Source organism: Stegodyphus dumicola, chromosome 12 (assembly GCF_044657685.1).
Source record: "Stegodyphus dumicola isolate Sdum_Otavi_A_Nest chromosome 12, ASM4465768v1".
In the NCBI taxonomy this organism is placed as follows: Eukaryota; Metazoa; Arthropoda; class Arachnida; order Araneae; family Eresidae; genus Stegodyphus; species Stegodyphus dumicola.
Genome location: NC_140779.1, coordinates 12,124,828 through 12,145,241, shown reverse-complemented (window position 1 = coordinate 12,145,241; position 20,414 = coordinate 12,124,828). Strand labels below are relative to the sequence as shown.

The window sequence follows — 20,414 nt, the reverse complement described above, 5'->3', positions numbered from 1 at the left end:
AAATCTTAATGAGACTACAGTGATGCCAGAACTAAAAGGTGGTGAATGATGATTCTTAAACACCAAGATTTGGCGACTGGGTCCGCTAATTCCCAGTCACCTGTTAAAAGCGTGAGTACATAAGGCACCAGAAGTGTGCGCAGCCCGACCCACCTAACCAAACAAGTTGGCCTTATGGTCATAACAGGCGACGCCCAACCCAACAAAGGAAAATAAGTAAAAATTTTCTCCCTCCTTCCAGCATGCCTTTGTGATGTAACAGTTACCAACACTCGGTGCGTATTCCAAAGGTGCAGGTTCGAATCACAACGAGGCCATTGCTCAATTTCACGTCTCTTGTTTCAAAATAACCTAATGTCTCCATAGTGCCTATTGATATATAGAAATCTCCATTTCTAAGGCTGCCGTGTAGGATTCGAGCGATTCAAATTACGTTATATATAATCCTGCTTCTGAAATTTACGTACAGACATAGTTTTAACACCCTAATGTTCAGTTGTGAAAAGTCACTCAATATTACATTAATGTCTATGAACATTACAACACTGCAAGATTACTGGGAATGTAAAGCAGGACCGGACGTACAAGTGAGTAGAAATACAGAATAAATATACATGACCAGGCTTTGGAAGTCTTCTGAATGCTCGCAAGAGGCTTACAAACAAAAGCCTGTTGAAAAGTCAGACAGGAACTGTATCATCAGCAGGGAGATGAAGACTGCTTTTTGGGAGCTATCGTCTCTCGTAGATGTTAAAGAGCATAATATAAGTAAACCACAGAGTTTTAATTATCGGTCTCCGTGAAGAAGTACCATGATACTCGTCTACAAATAATGAAGATAATGGTACCAATGTCGAAAGGGTAGATCGAAGACAGCCAGACAAGTCGAAACTCCAGCGGTCGATCACGAATACGACAGTACCATGGAATGATAGACATATCATTTGCATAGCAGTGATGAACTATGTAGCTCCATTCATGCACCTCCATCTCAAGTATTAGCGTAACGCAAGTAAGTTTCCCATTCTCTAACGAGTCGAATAAACGAACGCCTGAAGCTCGCTACGGTATGAATTGCATGAGAATGAGAATGGAAGAATTATAAAGTAACGAAATAAAGAAAACCTGAAAGCTTTCAAATTTTACATTACTCCCAAAAGGGCGCTATTTTTAACGTTTCGTGAGTTACCTTTATTTATTTATTATATTCTTCGCACTTAAAGCATCAAATTCAATCCAACAGCAATACCGCTAAATAATTTAATGTGAGCATATCTTTAGAATTTCCGATGCAAGGCTCGCAAGCTGGAGATATAAACGTTCTTCTTTTTTTTTTTTTTTTTTTTCGTACAGTGTTGCCATTCCTCGCTTTCCAATCGTTGAGTTTGTTAATCAAAAATTCGTCAAAATGTTACAAAATATGGAATAGATAATAAAGCATATTTCAGATTCCAAATCAGGGCTTCTAGATGCCCATATTCGGGGGAGGATTACATTACTCAAAATTTGATGGCTCTAGGTACCGTAGTTTTATCACAATGCGAGAAACATACATACATTTATGCAGATTTTTCATTATTTAATTTCTTTAAATATAGCACAGGGCGATAATATTTGGTGGCGATAATTTGAAAAGTGAAACGGACACAATAAAATTTTCGATGCAAAATGCTGAAACTAAATTGATAGCCCTTCTGGGCTAACGCCCTTTGGGCTAATAAGTCCAACTTTAAAATTGTATACATATTTTGAGATTTGGCGATAAGATGAAACAAATTTAAATACTATATAAATAATATTAAAAAAAGGTTAAACAAAGGCGGGTCAATTTTTTTATTGCTTTATTTTACAACAAAACTCAAACTTTCCCGAACATTAGCTTTTTTGCTAACAAAATAAGTCATCGTATAAAATTAATTAAAAACTCCACTGTACACAACGTTTCGCATAAAAACATTGATGAATATTAATAATAAAATCAAAATGAAACTGCGCCGATAATTTTGAAGAATGCACTTCCACCTGATGCGATTAGCGCAAATAGGGAAAAATTTGGTGGCTCTTTGCATTGTAGAAGGGCAGGAGGGGAGGCCTTGACCTTTGACCTTGTAAGATCAGTTGAGTGCTTTCATGCAACACTCACGTTCTTCTCGTCGCTTTTCCTAATATAAGATAATAGCACTGCCTAAGTTGATTCGTAGGTCTATAAGATATTTTCTCCTTCCTTTCTGCATGCCTTCCTGGTGTAACGGGTAGTACACTCGGAGCGTATTCGAGAGTCCAGTCCCGGCAAGGCATTATTCATTTTTAATATACTTCTGCTTCAAAATAACCTAATGCCTCAACAGGTCAATTCTTCGATTCAGGTAGCATGTGGTGCACAGTATTACTTGCAGGCAACCCTTTGCCCAGAGTTCTTTTAATCTTGAACCGTAGTTGCCTGAAGTTATAATCAACGCTTGATATTGACAATAGTTTGCAGATTGAGAAACAGGTTAAAAGTTTGTAGATTATTGTAAGAGTAGTTTAAATATATCCATAGTTTCTTTAACATTTTTATCTTTAAAATTTAGTATATACTGATTTTTTTCTGAAAAGAAAACTTACTCTTGAGATTTAGGAAAAGTCTAGTTAAGAAAATTGAGACTTAGCAAAAATTGAAACTAAAGAAGATTTCATTACATTTTTACTTCTTTGTACGAAGTAAAAAGGAACTATTGCAATCGCAAAAACTTCAGGCATCATATTTCAACGAAAATATCAATTTTGACCGCTATCGAATGCAATTTAACGATATTTTTGCGTGACATCTGTACGTAAGGACAGAATAAAGGACTCTTTCCCACCCAAAAAATTATAAAACTGATTTAAAATTAATTTTGAAGCGAAAATTTCGGGGCGTCTATGCGTATGTACGTACGTACGTATGTACGTATCTCGCATAACTCAAAAATGAGTAGCCTCAGAACGTTGAAATTTTGTATATAGGACTGCTATAACATGTAGATGTGCACCTCGTATTTTGGTTGTAATCGGCAGCACCAAATGTATATGAATATATGTATATATATCCACTCTGTTACTCGGCTCAGTAATCTCAGTTTCTTAATTCTTATATGTTTGTAAATTGGGCACTCTTTCTTTAAAAATGATTGAATTATGTTGTTCTCATCTTCCGGTTAAGGTGTTTATGGCTTTATTAAATCTGCATGCAATATTTATAGAGTTATCAAAATTTTAAAAGTTGTTCAAGTGCGGCTAAGACTAATTAATTTTGTCATGGCGAACATGTTTTTTTACATTTTAAACTTGGCAGAATAGCGGATTTGTTGCCACTCTAGACAAACTAAGCTTTGCAACAACAAAGATTAACGCCTTCTTTTATTATTGCGAATTAACTCATGCTTAATTCATTCTGGAATATATTCGAGGAAATAAGTGTTTAAGATTTACTTCATAATTTTCAATATAGATATTTTGTGTTTTTATGTATTTTTGTCTTGTCGGGAAGTGAAAACTGAATTAATTGAATGAGAAATGCTGAATCGTCTGTGAGAAACCTTTTTTTGTTGTTGTTGCTGTTTGCTTAATTTCTTTGATACATCGTTTTAGATTTATTATAGTAATTGCATAGAATATGTGGTAACGATTAGAAAATTTTTAAGATGATAAAAATTTTGTGCATTTTGAGTTAAAAAATGAATAAAATTTAACGCTGTTAAGGGAAACCTAGGGCCTATGGTAAACAAATATAGTAAATTTTAAAGAATGAATTTATTCTATTGTTGTTTATGCTCTAATAACGAAATAAATTTCATTCAATCCAATAAGTTTAAATGAAATGCAAGAAAAAATGCGTATAATTGAATATTCCGTCATGTGTTGTACACATCAGATTTTTCAACCTTATTTTTAAGGTAAAAAATGAAACTTTTCAATTACCTTTGGCGCAAACTGTGCCCGAATAACTTGTATGAGAACAATCGCAAGTAAAGTGATTCCAGCCTTCAAGACACGATCCTCCGTTGAGGCATGGTTGACTATCACATTGAGGTGTTGAAGTGTGACAAGCGGGCCGTATGCTACCGGAATCTTGCTTCTGGCTCACTCCCGCAATGTCTACTGCTCGACCGTTTATGATCAAATCCCTCATACAACCGACGTAACCATAACGAAGACTGCCCGACCACAGATCACTAGGGATAAGGACGCCTTGAGCACTGGTTCCAACTCCACCTATATACAATGGTCCTTCGAGGTCCAGTTGATTAGAATTACCTAAAATATTTAACATTTTCAAAAGGTAAGAACATACAATTAAATGAAATTCATAAAATATTTCCAATAACTTACACCCAGAGAAAAATAATGAAAATAATTACATATGTTATATTTTGTAAAATGCCTTCTCTTACGACATCGAATGCTTATCAGACATTATCGAACGTCATTATCAGACATTAAATATTGCTTATTACGAAATACATACCTGTTTTGAACTTCTTTAAAATAAAATTAACAATTCCTTTTTACTTCATTGTAAAGTAAGGTAAGTATCGTAATGGTGCAAATTTTCCGGTAATCATATTTCAAGAAAAATATCCATTTTGACTGCTATCGAATGCAATTTAACGACGTTTTTACGTGACATCTGTACACAAGGACAGAATATAGGGTTCACTTCCCAAAACGGGGGGCAAAAAGGATTTAAAATGAATTTCAGGAGGGATTTTTTTTCTGACGTCTATACAAATGTATGCATGTTTCTCGTAACTCAAAAACGAGTAGAAGAAGAATGCTGAAATTCTGTACTTAGGACTGCTATAGCATGCAGTTGTGCACCTCCCCTTTTGGTTGCAATCGGCCGCACCAAAATTATACATATACAGTGGTGGCCAAAATTGTGGACACTTTTGGAAATTTTTATGTTTTCGAACTTTGTATGTTTATAGAAAACGTTACGTTTCACAAAATGCAAACTTGTATGTATCATTTTAAATAGAATTTATTACTGAATTCAATACAAAACACAAAATTCAATTATTTGCAATATAAAAAAAGTTAAACGATAATAGTTATCGATATACATTAGATAGTGATGATTGCAGTGAGTTATCAGTACTTAGTAGGGTACCCTTTATTTTTGATTACAGCTTCACATCGACGTTTCATTGAGCTGACAAGAGTTTTAAGCTCTTCTTTCGTTATTACATGATGCCAGGAAACAATTATAGCCTCAATTAGTTCCCTTTTATTTGATGGGCGCCTCATTCGGACAAGAGTTTTCAAACGGTGCCACAAATTTTCGATAGGATTGAGGTCAGGACTGTTTCCTCGCCATGACAACAATTTAATGCTCTTTGTACGAAACCACTCTTTCGATATTTTGGCCGTGTGGCAAGGATCAGAATCCTGCTGAAAAATAAACGAAGCATTGTTGGGAAAGAGATCTCTGATGGAAGGTAGAAGTTTTGGTTCTAGAATAGTGTCAATGTATTTTCTGGCATTCAGTGTCCCATCGAAGACATGAAGGCGACCAATACCATCTGCTGACATGCATGACCAAATCATAACACTAACTGGGTTTTTCACAGTTGCTTGAATGCAGTCAGGATGTAGCTCTTCTCCTATTCTACGTCTTACATATTTTCGCCCATCACTACCGAATAACGATATCTTAGTTTCATCACTCCATATAACATGTGACCACTGATCATCTGTCCAATTAATGTGTTCCTTTGCCCACTGTAGTCTTTGTTTTCGTTGCTGAAAATTAAGATAAGGCTTTTTTTCGTGGAATTCTACCTCTCAGTCCAACATCTGTTAATCTTCTCCTGATTGTTCTTGAACTGACAGAAACACAAGCATCATTCAGATCACTTCTGATGGCCGCTGATGACATTTTTCTATCTTGGAGACATAGTTTTTTTTATTCTTCTGTCATCAATAGATGTGGTGCACCTTTTTCGGCCTTTACCTTCTTTGTTTTTTATTGAATTTGTCTCCTGATATCGTAAACAAAACTTTCGGACTCCAGATGTAGTCATTGAACCACCCACCTGTCTTGCAATTTCAGCATAGGAAAGACCACTTTCTCGTAACACAATAATATTACATCTCTTTCTAGGTGTCCAATCTACTCTTTTATTTGATGTCATTGCTTCTTGACTAAATATTAAAAATTTTTACAAAAATTCCTACTTGTAATTGCAGTGTATAAGAAACAGGTCCTCCTTCTATAGAACAAAGCAAAATAATGAATTGTTTCAAGTGTAAACATGGTGTCAGCTTTTACTGGCAGTGACTAACATTTGATTGGTTCTCAGAACAAGAACAGTGATTGGCCAGGAAAGCTAGACATTACAAACCACTTCACTGTGTTTTTTTATTTATATTAAAGTACATAAAATATTTTTTGTATTGCAAATAATTGAATTTTGTGTTTTGTATTGAATTCAGTAATAAATTCTCTTTAAAATTATATATACAAGTTTGCATTTTGCGAAACGTAACATTTTCTATAAACATACAAAGTTCAAAAACATAAAAATTTCCAAAAATGTCCAAAATTTTGGCCACCACTGTATATACACAGTCAGTTACTCGGCTCCCTGAGCTCAGTATTTTTTATTCTTATATGTTGGTAAATTGTGCAATTTTTGCTTTAAAAATAATTGAATTATGTTGTCCTTATCTTCCGGTTAAAGTTATTTTACCTTTAGTTAATCTGCATGCAATAGTTGTAGAATTATCAACAATTAAAAACTTTTCTAAAGGCGGTTAAGCCAGTTTTTTACCATAGCTGTCATATTTGTTTACATTCCAACCTTAGCAGAATAGTGAATTAAGTTAGTTTTTGCACCTTCACTATCTTTTTGCTGAGGGGGACCAAAAGTTACCTTTCAGTTTTATGCACCGAAAAATCTGCTTTCTACCTCGATGATCGAATGGCTGTTTTTGTGTAGGAACTCTAATTTTAATCATAAAAATTGTTCTTTTAGTTGTTTTAACTGTATTTGCTGTTTTATATTTTCTATATTTTTCAATTTTGGAGAAAGGTATTTTAAAGTTTTATGTATTTTCGCCTTGTCGGAAAGTGAGAACTGAATTAATTGAATAAGAAAGCTAATGAAATTCTCTAATGAAAACTAATCTCTATTGAAATTCGAAGAAATAAGTATAAACGAAATGCAGCAAAAAATGCGTATGATTTAATATTCGTGCAAGGAAGCCACGTGGTGTACGCATCAGATTCAGGTAGAATACTCAGATTTCCTCTTACTTTTTCAGGCCCACCAGCGGCAGAGCGTTAAAGTTGCTGAACACTGGTAGTTTGGTCCGAGGTTCGAATCCCGCGAACGGGCTGGCTGCATGGGTGTTTTCGTGGTTTTCCCCATGTGTAACGTGTATACGAGCCAGTTTTCCTTAGAAAGTCCTCCACGAAGGCATTCCTCCTCTTAGGCAGATAGGACTTACACTAGGGGTAATGTGCTTTGCCATAATTAAATACACCACTTCTTATTTTTCAACATTAAAAGCATTTTACTCGCAGAAGGAATTCTGAAGATTCTGATGACAATTCATATGAAATTTTGCACCATATTATTACGCAATCTGAAAAGTTTTCTCCTTTCACACATGATATTCTACGCTGTGCAGTGCCCATTACTTTTATTAATAATGTGTTATATTACTTTATTAATAATTAATATTACTTTTAGTAATAATTTGAAAATAACTTTATGAGTTACGAATTTATTGCCTTTACTACTGAGATTCGGTTGCAAGAGACGAAAGAAATTAAGCCTAAAAATGTCTTATGTGAACACCATATGACTGCCTTGTAAGGTTTATTAAATTATGCATATTTTTTGCTGCACTTCATTTAATTTATATCCTCGAAATATTTTAACCTAATTAACCGATCCCTCATCCCTCAAGGCAAGATCGAATTGACCCCAAAAATTGCAAATTTTGAAATTAAATATTCCGGTCAACTTTTGTCATACGGGACTGAAACGTTTTTCTAGTTTCATTTTTACTTCCTTGTACGAAGTAAAAAGGAAGTATTGTAATCGCAAAAAGTTTTAGGCAACATATTTCAACGAAACTATCCATTTTGACCGCTATCGAATGCAATTTAACGATGTTTTTGCTTGATATCTGTACGTAAGGACCTTTCCTCCAAAAAAAAAAAATTATAAAACTGCTTTAAAATGAATTCTGAAGAGAATTTTTCGTGGCGTCTGTACGAACGTATGTACGTACGTGTGAACGTACGTACGTATCTCGCATAACTCAAAAACGAGTACCCCCAGAACGTTGAAATTTTGTATATAGAACTGCTATAACCTGTAGATGTGCACCTCGTATTTTGGTTGCAATCGGCCGCACCAAACGTATATAAATATATATATATATATATATATCCACTCTGTTACCCGGCTCAGTAATCTCAATATCTTTACTCTTATATGTTTGTAAATAGTACATGTTTCGCTTTAAAAAATGATTGAATTATGTCGTTTTTATCTTCCGGTTAAGGTTTTTATGCCTTTCGTAATTCTGGAAGCAATATTTGTATAATTATCAACAATTTAAAAGCTGTTTAAGTGCGGTTAAGTTTTAAATAACATGGCGGACATATTTGTTTACATTTCAAACAGCAGAATTGTAGATTTGTTGCCAATCTAGAGAGACTAAGCTTCGCAACACAAAAATAACGCCTTCATTTATTATTGTGAATTAAATCATGCTTAATCCTTTCTGGAATTTTTCGAGGAAGTAAGTGTTTAAGATTTACTTCGTAATTTTTAATGCAGATATTTTGAGTTTTTATGTATTTTTGCCTTGTCGCGAAGTGAGAGCTGTATGAATTAAATGAGAAATACTCAATCGTCTGTGAAAAACTGTTTTTTTTCTGTTTTGTTTGCTTAGTTTCTTTCATACATCGTTTTTAGCTTTATTATACTAGTATTGGAATAGAAATGTGTCAACGGTAATTCTTCAAATGATATAAATTTTGTGCATTCAGAGTGTCGTTATAGTAAACAAAGAGAGTGAATTTTAAAGAGTGCATTTATTCTATTGTGGTTGATGCGCTGTCGACGAAGTAGATTTAATTCAATCCAATCAATTTAAATGAAATGCAAGAAAAAATGCGTATAATTTAATATTCCGTACAAGGAAGTCCTGTGGTGTACACATCAGATTTTTTCATAATGAGTATGAAACGTTCCCAGATATACACTGGTGTGGAAAACTTAAGGACGAGACGGATTTTTCAATATAACTTTGTACAAAAGCTTTCCAAATCAACACATTTAATAACGTAAGATCCCCAATACGTAAGGACATGAGTAATGTAACCTACACTTACTAAAAGAGAAATCAGAGGGATAAAAAGAAGCTTTATTGAACATGGAGTGCAATGCGACTGAAGGCCGAAACATCCCTGTGATGGGTGTCCAGCAAGAAACATCCGGTCTTTAATAGGGGATATGATCTCCCCTGACTGGCTAGGCAGGTTTCACAGCGTCTGCCCATGCTGAGAATGAGGGTGTCGATGAGTTGTTGAGGCACTGCTGCCCATTGATCTAGCAGCGCCAATCGAAGCTCCGGAATCGTTACTGGTGGTAAGGTACGAGCTGCCGAGCGTATGCCTAGAAAATCCCATACATGCTCGATGGGATAGAGATCGGGAGATCGTGCCGGCCAATCCATACGTTCAATATCCTCACTCTCTAAGAGCTGATCGGCAGCTACTGTGCGATGACATGGTGCATTGTCGTCCATGAAAAGGAACTGCGGACCCATAGCGCCTCTAAAAAGACGCACATATGGAAAAAGAATCTCGTTACAATAACGGGTCCCATTGACTGGACCTGCGTCGAAGATGTGAAGGTCTGTACGACTACCAAGCATGATGCCTCCCCAAACGAGAACACCGCCACCTCCATACATGTCCCTTTCAATGATGTTCGAGGGATGATTGCGGCTTCTGCGCTCTCTCCGGATGAGTATGCGATGAGAATCGCTACTCAGACTGAATCTGCTCTCCTCTGTAAAGAGTACTCGTCCCCATTCATTCCCTCCAATTCCGGTGTTCCCGGCACCACAGAGAACGCCTTCTCCAATGGGCAGGCGTTAGAGGTACACACCGTACAGGGCGTCGTGCAAACAGACCACCACCGTGCAGTCTTCTGGCCACGGTAAAACGCGATATCGGTCGTCCAGTCGCCTGTGTCGTGTGTCTAGCGATTTCTCCCGCTGTCTGCTGCCTGTTTCTTTTGGCCTGTAAGGCAATATTCCGGTGATCTGCGGGTGTGGTTCCTCGTTAACGACCACTACTAAATCCCCGGATAGCTGTTCCTAGTTTGAAATTGTCTCCAAAGTCGTGAAACGATGCTGTGAGCAATTCCGAACTCTGCAGTCACACTTGTCACACTGCGGCCTTCCTCCAACTTCCCAATGATTCAACCTCGGGTAAAAGCATCCAGATGTCGTCTAACAGATTGATTATTCGCCATTTCTCGCAGAGGCAGCAACTCGGTGTGATTTTAACTGCTATACGGCGTGCAATCTCTTTGCCAGAAATACTGATCTTACACCGACAACATGCTTTATGCTACTCGGACACTCCCCCATTACGTCTACCTGCATATCTGCGCATGTGCTACCGTACATCACCTTACTTAATTTCGTGATTGGTCTTTCTGTCCGCTCTGCCTCTTCGTTCAGCTGATATGCTAATTTTTCGACTTCGTCCTTAATTTTTGCACACCAGTGTAAGTATAAGAACCGGGAGATCGGATTAAAAGTTATATTTGGTTGGGAAATTAAACTTTATTTTGTGAAAAGCAAAGGCCGGGTAATGACTTTTAAGTCGGGTTATAGCATATTTTCTCCCTCCTTTTTGCATGCCTTCGTGGTGTAGCGGTACCACAGCGCGTATTCGAGAAGTCGTATTCGAGTGCCGGCGAAGGCACCGCACATTTTTCACGTCTCCAGCATCAAAATAACCTAATGACAAATACAGTGGCGCCCGAATTAAAAGATGGCGGATGATGATTCTACACCACCAGACTCTGGCGATTGAATCCTCTAATCTCCAGTCGCCCTTTAATCTTTTCTCCCTCCATTCTATGTGCCTTCGTGGTGTAACGGCACGTATTCGAGAGTTACAGGTTCGAGTCCGGCGAGGGTATTGCTCATTTTTCACACCCCCTGCTTCAATATAAACCTAATGACTTTACAGGGTAAGGTGGCGAATAACATACAAACGGTGATTCTAAATTGTTTTTACAAATTAAGAGGGGTGATAGTACTCATCCAGATGAGTAATAATTACCATAGAACATAGGGGCACATTCCACTCTGAGAAGCAGAAAAGAGGAATACTAGAATTACAATTTGAACTTACAACAGTGTTGGGAGAGCGAATAAACGAGACCAAAAGTTGCATAGTTAGGTTAGTGAAAAACTCACAGAGAGTGCACAAAACGGATAAAACCGAAAAATTGGCTTTCGAGTGTTCATTCGAGCTCAGACTTTGATGGCAAACACTCAAATGCACATCTTTGGTTGGCAAGGTCTCAACTTCGCAAACGATTGCAACAGGTTAATTATCTACACCATAAATTAAGGATAATTCGGAGTCACGCGGAAATCGAACTCTAAAATAAATATATCACCTGTAAAATCACTACACACATGTTCAAGAATCATATGCAAATTTCAGGAAGTAACCACACGACACTGATCGTACGTCACAATGACGAGAGTGTAAGAGAGTGATATATAAGGAATACAGGCAAAGAAGTAAAATTATTCGCAGGCGCTTTATAAGCATTGCAGTGCAATAACCGAATAGTTATGACACAAAGGATGCATTTGGATAATTTTTTTAACGTGGTAGAATTATCGGCCGTCTGGAATGTGCGCGTACCCAACTGGAAGTATCAGGCGAACTTGGAATTGTCAGAGTTTCATCTCCAGGCTTTGGCAACGATTCCAAGATGATGGTAATGTGAGTAGACGTTACAGCACAGGTCGCCCCAGAGTTACAACGCCGAATGAGGACCGGTATTTGGCAGTTACTGCCAAAAGAAACAGGCGGAGCACGGCCTCAGACCTGTCTCGTCAGCTCTCTTCAGCCAGTGGTACGACAATTTTAAGGCAGACCGTGTACAGACGCTTAGGGCAGATAGGTCTATATGCTGGTAGACCTGTCAGATGCGTTCCATTTACTGCAACTCACTGTCGCCTGCGGTTAGCCTGGAGTAGAGAGCATGCTTTGTGGACACCGCAACAGTGGGCTTGTGTGATGTTTTCCGACGAGTCCGGGTTTAGCTTGCAGTTTGATTCTCGCCGGACTTTCATATGGAGAGCTCCAGGTAACCGTTACCACCAAGAAAACATCATTGAACGACACCGTTACGGTGGTGCAGGAGTGCTCGTTTGGGGTGGAATTGTTCTGGGTTCCAGAACTGACCTGCATATTCAAATTTGAACCATGACAAGCCAAATCTATGGGGACGTCATTCTGGAACAACATGCACGTTTGTTTCGGGGCGCCATCGGCGCACAATTTGCGTTTATGGATGACAACGCCCGTACTCACCGTGCAAACATCGTAAGCGAATGCCTTCAGTCCGAGGATATCACCCGAATGGACTGGCCAGCATTCTCACCGGATTTGAATCCAGTACAGCACGTGTGGGACATGCTTGGCCGACGAGTTGCAGCCCGTCCACCTCCTCCTACATGCCTACCGGAACTTCGGAGAGCATTGTTTTTTGAGTGGTTTAATATCCCCCAATATCAGATCGATAACTTGATACTCAGCATGCCTAGGTGTTGTACGGACTGTATTGCATCGTCTGGGAGACATACAATGTATTAACAATCATACCAACCATGTAATATTGGTTTTTTGTAAATAGGTTTTTTTTTTGTAATTTGCTCCAGGGAGAAAAATTCGCTAATTTTTTTAATAATATCAAACATATAGCTCTTTACCTTTTGTTTTTATCTTTTTTTTTTTTTTTTTTTTGCTCTTTACATTTTGCTTAATAAATAAGCTTTACAAATAAGTCAAATTTTTTTTTGCTTCTAATTCTTTCTTTGCCTGCTTTTGCATTATCCTTAATTTATGGACATGAGTGTAAATTGTTAGGGGGAAACTATCTATTAAGAGAAAATCTGCTACCTTGATATCAAGTATCAAAGCAGCAGTTTTATTCCCTTCTATCCTGTCCTCGTGGACTTACTGTGCTGCACTCATTCTACTGAAGCGCCCTTCTAGGTGATACGAAGTGCTGACAGCGGGAATACAGCATGGATGTTTCATGCTAATCTCGGTGTACAGAGGAAGGTCAAGTTAGTTGATAATAGTCAACACTTGATTAGACAATAAATTTGTTGCAATCGTTTGCGAGGTTGACAGCCTGCCTAACCAAGATGTGGTGATAATATTTGAGTGTTTGATATCAAATTCTGGGTTCGAATTAACACTTAAAAGGGAAGTTTTCGGTTTTATCCGTTTTGTGCACTCTCTGTGAGTTTGTCACTAAACACATTTCGCAACTTTTGGTCTCGTTTGTTCACTCTTCCAACACTGTTGTAAGTTCAGATTGGAATTCTGATATTCTTCTTTTCTGCCTCTCAGAGTGGAATGAGATCCTATGTTCTATGGCAATTATTGCTCAACTGGATGAGTACTATCATCTCTCTTAATTTGTAAAAATAATTTAGAATTACAGTGTATATGTATATTTTGTACTGCGGATTGCAATGAAGAAAAGAGGTGCACAACTATAATACAGTGCCGTATAGCAATAGTGCCGTATAGCAACTAGCAGTGCCGTATACAAATTTCAACATTCTACGGCTAATCACTTTTGAATTATATTAGATACATGTGAACGTACGTACAGCCGTCAAGGAAAAAAATTGGCTTTTAAGGTATTTTACAATCCGTTTTGGAATAAAGAGTGTTTTGTTCCGTCCGTAGCTACACACGACATATAGGAAATAGTCAATTTGAGAGCGGACGAAGTGGATGTCTCCTTTAAAATATGATACCCAAAATTTTTCGCGTTTACAATACTTCCTTTGCTTCGCACAAGGAAGCAAATAGACTATTCTATAAATTTAGAAACTGGCATAAATATTTAAATGATACTATCTGGTAACACTTCTCAGAGCTTTCGTAGACAGCCTGCTTAAAAGGAGTAACGCCTCCATAAAGGACCTTATGAGATAAACTGATTCATATTCAAGATACAAGTAGGAAAAATATCAACTTTTAACAACTTTATTTGCTGTTTTACTAAACAAGAACTTCGTAAGAACAAGGGATGTAGATGCGACAATACATACTTGTTAATTATGAGAAATATTTAGGTTAAACTTAGCTTTATTTTATGTTTTAATATTATAAAATTTTATTTGTTTATGTTGCAAATAAATTTACGTTTGCTTGGCAAAAGATATGGCTTCCTTACGTTTAAACAACCTTTCTTTACGGAATTTAATTCTTTAAATGAGAAAATCAAAATCAACTATATTCATTTTTTTTCCTGCTGAAGGTTTTATAAATTTAGTACGCAAGGCTTTGAAATATAATTTCAATGTATTTCACTAATCATTATGTGAGTTCTTGATTCTGAGTTATATTATTTTCTGCGTCTGTTTTTAAGTACATTTAACTTTAGTCTTTCGTTTTTAGGAAAGATTAACGAATGATACCTTCCGTGATTGTTGATCAATTTTCTTTTTCAGCGTACCGATTAAGATGTGTTACGCATACAGAGAGTGCTTCAAAATTAATACATACCAAGTTTCGCTCACATTTGTAGTCTTGCACTGCAAAAGCCGAGTACCAACTGCACAAATACTACAGTTTCCAGATTGCATCTTAAAAGTAAGAATCATTAATCCGATATTTCTGACTGCAGAGTAGAGATCGGAAAACTCGACGTAATGTGGACTGAGAGAATGTCGAGTTTAACGGAATATGGGGTGGGGTTTTCAGAACTCTTAATATTTAACCCTTTCAGAAGTCAAACAGCAAAAATCAGCGTTATATATTCAAAATTTTCACAGGACTAGTTTCGATGGTTTTACCGAACCACCATCCTCAGCTGCAAAACCGCAAATGAACAAGATAGGAAAAATGATTAGATAAGATAAGAAAGCCTGGAAAAAAGTAAGCAAGCGGCGCCATCTGTTGGTGAAACCAAACCTAAAACATAATTTCTTTAAAGGCCGAAGGCAAAGATGGATTGGAATTAGGATCGTTAACTAGAACAGAAAGATTTTTTTAATGTGAAATGCCTCTAGAAAATCCAGTTCTCCAATGGAAGATGTTTTTTGAATAATTTTGGCAGCAGAAAAATTGAAAGTGTGATTTTCGGACCAACAATGTTGAGCAAAAGAAGACTTCTGTGTTGCCTTTTTTCTAACATATGCCTCATGTTAAAAACATCTTCTATTGGAGAACTGGATTTTCTAGAGGCATTTCACATTCAAAAAAGTCTTTCTGTTCTAGTTAACGATCCTAATTCCAATCCATCTTTGCCTTCGGCCTTTAAAGAAATTATCTTTTAATTCTTGGTTTCACCAACAGATGGCGCCACTTGCTTATTCTTGACCAGGCTTTCTTATCTTATCATTATTTCCTATCTTCTTCATTTGCGGTTTTACAGCTGAGGATGGTGGTTCGGTAAAACCATCGAAACTAGTCCTGTGAAAATTTTGAAAATATAACGCTGATTTTTGTTGTTTGACTTCTGAATTAGTATTTGTTCGGCGCGTTATTGTGTCTTAATTTAACCCTTTGACGAGCGGGATATTATTTTATAAGGTCTTAACTAAAAAATGCTATCGAAATCGAATATTATGATAATAGAGACAAATAATACATTAATTTAAAAACAAATATACTCTTACCCATTGATCTGTGGGTACTGGTAGGTCTGTGGAACCAGCACCGCGTCTAGGACTATGAAACTTACTGAGGCAGAAGGACAAAAAAAGACGGTACTTTTCCGTTTTGCCGGCGCAAACGTTAAAGTCGCCAATTAATGGTACAATTGATGCCAAACGGAATATCTTCGCTGGTAACCTTTTACGCCTCATTTTCAAAACAAGTCGCAGCCATTTCTTACCAAATTGATTGTTTCTTTCAATACTGGCATACAATTACATAAAATATTTACAAAGATAATTAAATTTTATGCCCTCAGACCATTCGCGGTCATTAAGTCAATTAGGATGCAATCACACCGCTCACCCGAAGGCGAAAATATAGAAAAGGCAAAATCAAGAATTAAATTCATCCATTCTAACGAGAATGTACTAGCGAAGTAAAGCACTGCGGTTTTATATAATTTCTGAGTAAGCTATTCTTACGAATTGAAATAATTCTGGCATTTAAACTTGTATTCGAAATTGAGATTTGACTTGAAATTAATGTAGATAATTACTGAGAAAATTATATTTTTGTAGCGTTGTTTACGTGAGGTGAGATCCCTTGAGGTGACTTGATACGAACCGGCGAATCGGGATGTTGAACCATGATAGCATAGTAAATTCTTAAATTAATGTCTTTTTACAAATTTGTTATCTTCATTTATTGGCTTTTTGCAAAATTATAAACCATATTAAAATGTTTACGCCTTCAAAATAAAAGATTCTTAGAACTAACATTTTTTAACATTTTTTTATGTATATACTGCATGTTGTCGCCAACAAAGTCTGCTTGGCGAGATTCGCGCCGGCGAAACGGAAAGGTACCAAACAGACTTGACATTTTTCCCGAACGCCCATTTTCAATAAATGACAAAATTTTTGAATTTAAAAAGAAATATATTTAAGAATTACAATATATATAAATTTTTTACATTATTTTACAAAGGAAATCGTCAGAAAAAATGAAAAAATAAACATTATGTACTTTTCCTATATCAGTGAAAACGTAAGAACGTAAGAATTAATGGCACAATTCGAAAACGGCAAAAATTACAAAAAAGCGAACACTCAAATCTTCAAACAGAACTGGAAAGACATACACATGAATAATAATTATGTATAATTTACACTAGAGATGTCTTACAAACCTTCCTAAATTATTGTCAAGTTATAGGGAATGTCGGGATATCGGGAGTCGAGTTTCCGAGACTCTACTCTAATTACAGCCCACCAGCGGCCGAGCGGTAAAGACGCTGAACACTGGTAGTTCGGTCCGAGGTTCGAATCCCGCGAAGGGGCTGGCTGCATGGGCGTTTTCGTGGTTTTCCCCATGTGTAACGTGTATACGAGCCAGTTTCGCTTAGAAAGTCCTCCACGAAGGCATCCCTCCCTTTAGGCAGATAGCCCTCGTGTGCTTTGCCATAATTGAATAATACCAATACCAATACTACTCTAATTAGTATTAACGAATTTTTGTAAATAGATAAAGTATATGGTAAGAGTGAATGTACAACACATTGTCCAACGAAAATAATAATAAAAAGTATAATTATGTGCATTCAAATATTTCATATCAAGTTAAAAAATGCAGGTAATTTCTCACCGGGTGTTATAAAATCTACTGCTGATTCATCCACAGTCACTCTTCCAGATTTTCCTGTTCTCCGAAGAGATACGGAATGCCATTGTCCGTCGTCTACTCTTCTGGTAGTGGCTTTTACCTAAGAATGGTTATAATAATTATATTCAATGCAATAGACTCCTCGTTCAAGCTACAGAGATAAGGTATTGAAAGAAAAATACAAACTAATCATGTGAGCAAATATTGTTTTAACTGTCATTATAATGTCAGTTAAAATTAAAAGTAAAAAAAAAAATCTGAAAGCTTTCAGATTTTATGTTACGCCCAAAGGACTTTTTTTTAACGTTTTGTGTGTTATCTTTATTTATTAAATATCATGTACTTCGCCCTTAAACCATAAAATTCAATCCAACAGCAATATCACAAAATAATTTAAAATGAGCATGTCTTTAGAATTTCCGATTCACAGTCTCCCGCGCTGGAGATAAAAATGTTTTTTTTTTTTTCGTACAGTGTTGCCATTGCTCACTTTGAAATCGTTCAGTTTGTTAATCGAAAATTCGTTAAAGTTTTATAAAATATGTAATAGACAATAAAGAACATTCCAGATTCCTTTTTTGGGCTTCCTGATGCCCATATTCGGGTGGAGACGTACGTTATTCAAAATTGGATGGCTCCGGTACCGTTGTTTTATTACAATGCGAGAAACATACATACATTTATGGAGATTGTTCATTGTTTAATTTCTTTAATTATTGTTTTTAAAATTTTTGTTCTTTGAAAGACCTCGAGAGTTAAACGCCGTAGTACCAATTTCACCAAGTTGAAAACACATTGTTTAATCAGTAACTTTTCTTAAGATTTAACAAAACAGATAACATATCATGCCAAACAATCACACATTAGTGAAATCATGCGGTGGATAACATACAAATATACTTGACCGGTATAACATGATTTGAGCCAGCTTAATATTTCATTCAGACAGGCAAGTACTTGGCGATGTAGAAAAGTTATCCGGAATACGTACATGGCTAGATTCCTATTACAATGTAGTCTTCTATTGCGCTGTTTCATGTTAGGACTCTATGCATAACATTGCTGCACCACGTTCGAGAGTATTACTGCTACTGGCCACTTCGATAAACACCTCGGATAGGCATAGCAGGAAGGACAGTCTTTCAGCACCATCAGAACCGGGAGGACAACACACACCCTTTCTCTCCGGGAGATGATTTTACTGCCCAATTATATATAATAGGGGGACCGAAAAGTAATGTCGTTTCTGCGCATATCGACAACAACATGCTAAGGGCAGAAGTGGAAGCAAATCCATGTCAAACACTCTTAACCAACCTTGGTCGACCCTCCAAGAACATTTAAAGCAGAATGGAAAAATAAGCAAAGCAGGTGTCTGAGTCCCCCATAATCTGTCCGAAGAGAACAAAGCCAACCGATCCATCACATGCAACGTATTGCTTCAACGGCACCATACAGAACCGTTTTTTGATCGTTTGATTACAGGAGACAAAAAATGGGTCCTATATGATAATCCAAAACGAAAAAGGCAGTTTTAATAGGGGTTACAAAGGGGTTACATCCCGAAAAGGCGCTTCTGTGTGGTTGGTGGAGTATTCGCGGAATTGTTCATTGTGAATTGCAGAAACCTGGACAGACTGTTAACGCAGACCTTTATTGTGAACAATTGGATCGAGTGAACCAATGACGATTGTCAATAGAAAAGGCATCATTCTGCAACACGACAAAAGACCACACTCTGCAAGACGGACACTGGAAAAAATGAATGAATAGGGATGGGAGGTGCTGCATCACCCACCATACTCGCCCGATATCGTACACTCGGATTTCCATTTATTCCGATCCCTACAACATTTTCTTAGTGCCAAAAGAAAATTTTAATGATGTTCAAAATGCCATCTTGAGATATTTTACTCAAAAACCAATTGATTTATATTGGTCCTGGGATTGAAAATCTGCACACTAGATGGCAAAAGGTTGTTGATAACGAGGGGGATTACATTATTGATTAAAAATAAAAACGTGTTAAAAATTTATTCGTGTGAATTTAATTTAAGAAAGCGACATTACGTTCTGGTCCCCCTTAGTTCACCTTTTCTGCAAAAAGTTTTAAAATTTATTCAGAAGTTTAAAGTTTTCTACGTAAAATGCCAAAACGAAATTAATAACCCTTCTGAGCTAACCCCCTTTGAGCTAAAAATAGCCAACCAGAACTGGCTTCTGTGCTTCTCAAAACTTGAAAAAATAAGAATTTCAGACGCTGTCCGAACTAAGAAAACTATTTTTGCGACTGAAATACAATGTAAGAAAATAATTCGATAATATTAGTTCCGGAAGTTGGTAAAACTAACATTAATACAAGCTACCGAAATCAACTCTCATTTTTACTATTCGAAACAAAATATGCTAAAATTCTCGAGAAGCCTAAAAAAATAGGGAAACGAAATCGTCAGTCAAATGCGACTAGATCAGTAAGGGAAACATTTCTAGACTGGACTCTATCTATTCAAAAAGTTTCTATATCAGTCAAAAGTTAAGGTAAAGCAGCTATAAATACAGTTAAAAAATGTATTTATTTTTTTAATCTTGATACTATATTTTGCTAATATTAATCTGTCCACCATTCATCTTCTTGATTATTTAATTTGACGTTTAAGATATATTTATATTATTTTCATATTATCAATGTAATTTAATTTTTATATAGGTTATTTAATACCTCATTAATTACTGTCTTATTATTTGTGGTTCTAATCAATTTTTCATAGAGCTTCGACCGATCTAATTTCAGAAAATTAGTCCTGGATTTCATTATGGT

The 20,414-nt window shown here is 36.5% G+C and overlaps 1 protein-coding gene across 2 annotated transcripts in view; it reads right to left on the bottom strand.

Moving 5' to 3' along the window:
- LOC118196922 (neurexin 1-like) overlaps window positions 1-20,414 on the bottom strand; it is an 894,564-nt gene that overhangs the window by 143,149 nt on the left and 731,001 nt on the right. For both annotated transcript variants that reach the window (XM_085827476.1, XM_085827475.1), the window contains exons 9-10: window positions 17,579-17,696; window positions 3,943-4,278 (exon numbers count right to left, since the gene is read on the bottom strand). In XM_085827476.1, coding sequence (XP_085683602.1) covers window positions 3,943-4,278; window positions 17,579-17,696 — 454 coding nt within the window. The remainder of the gene's footprint in view (window positions 1-3,942; window positions 4,279-17,578; window positions 17,697-20,414) is intronic.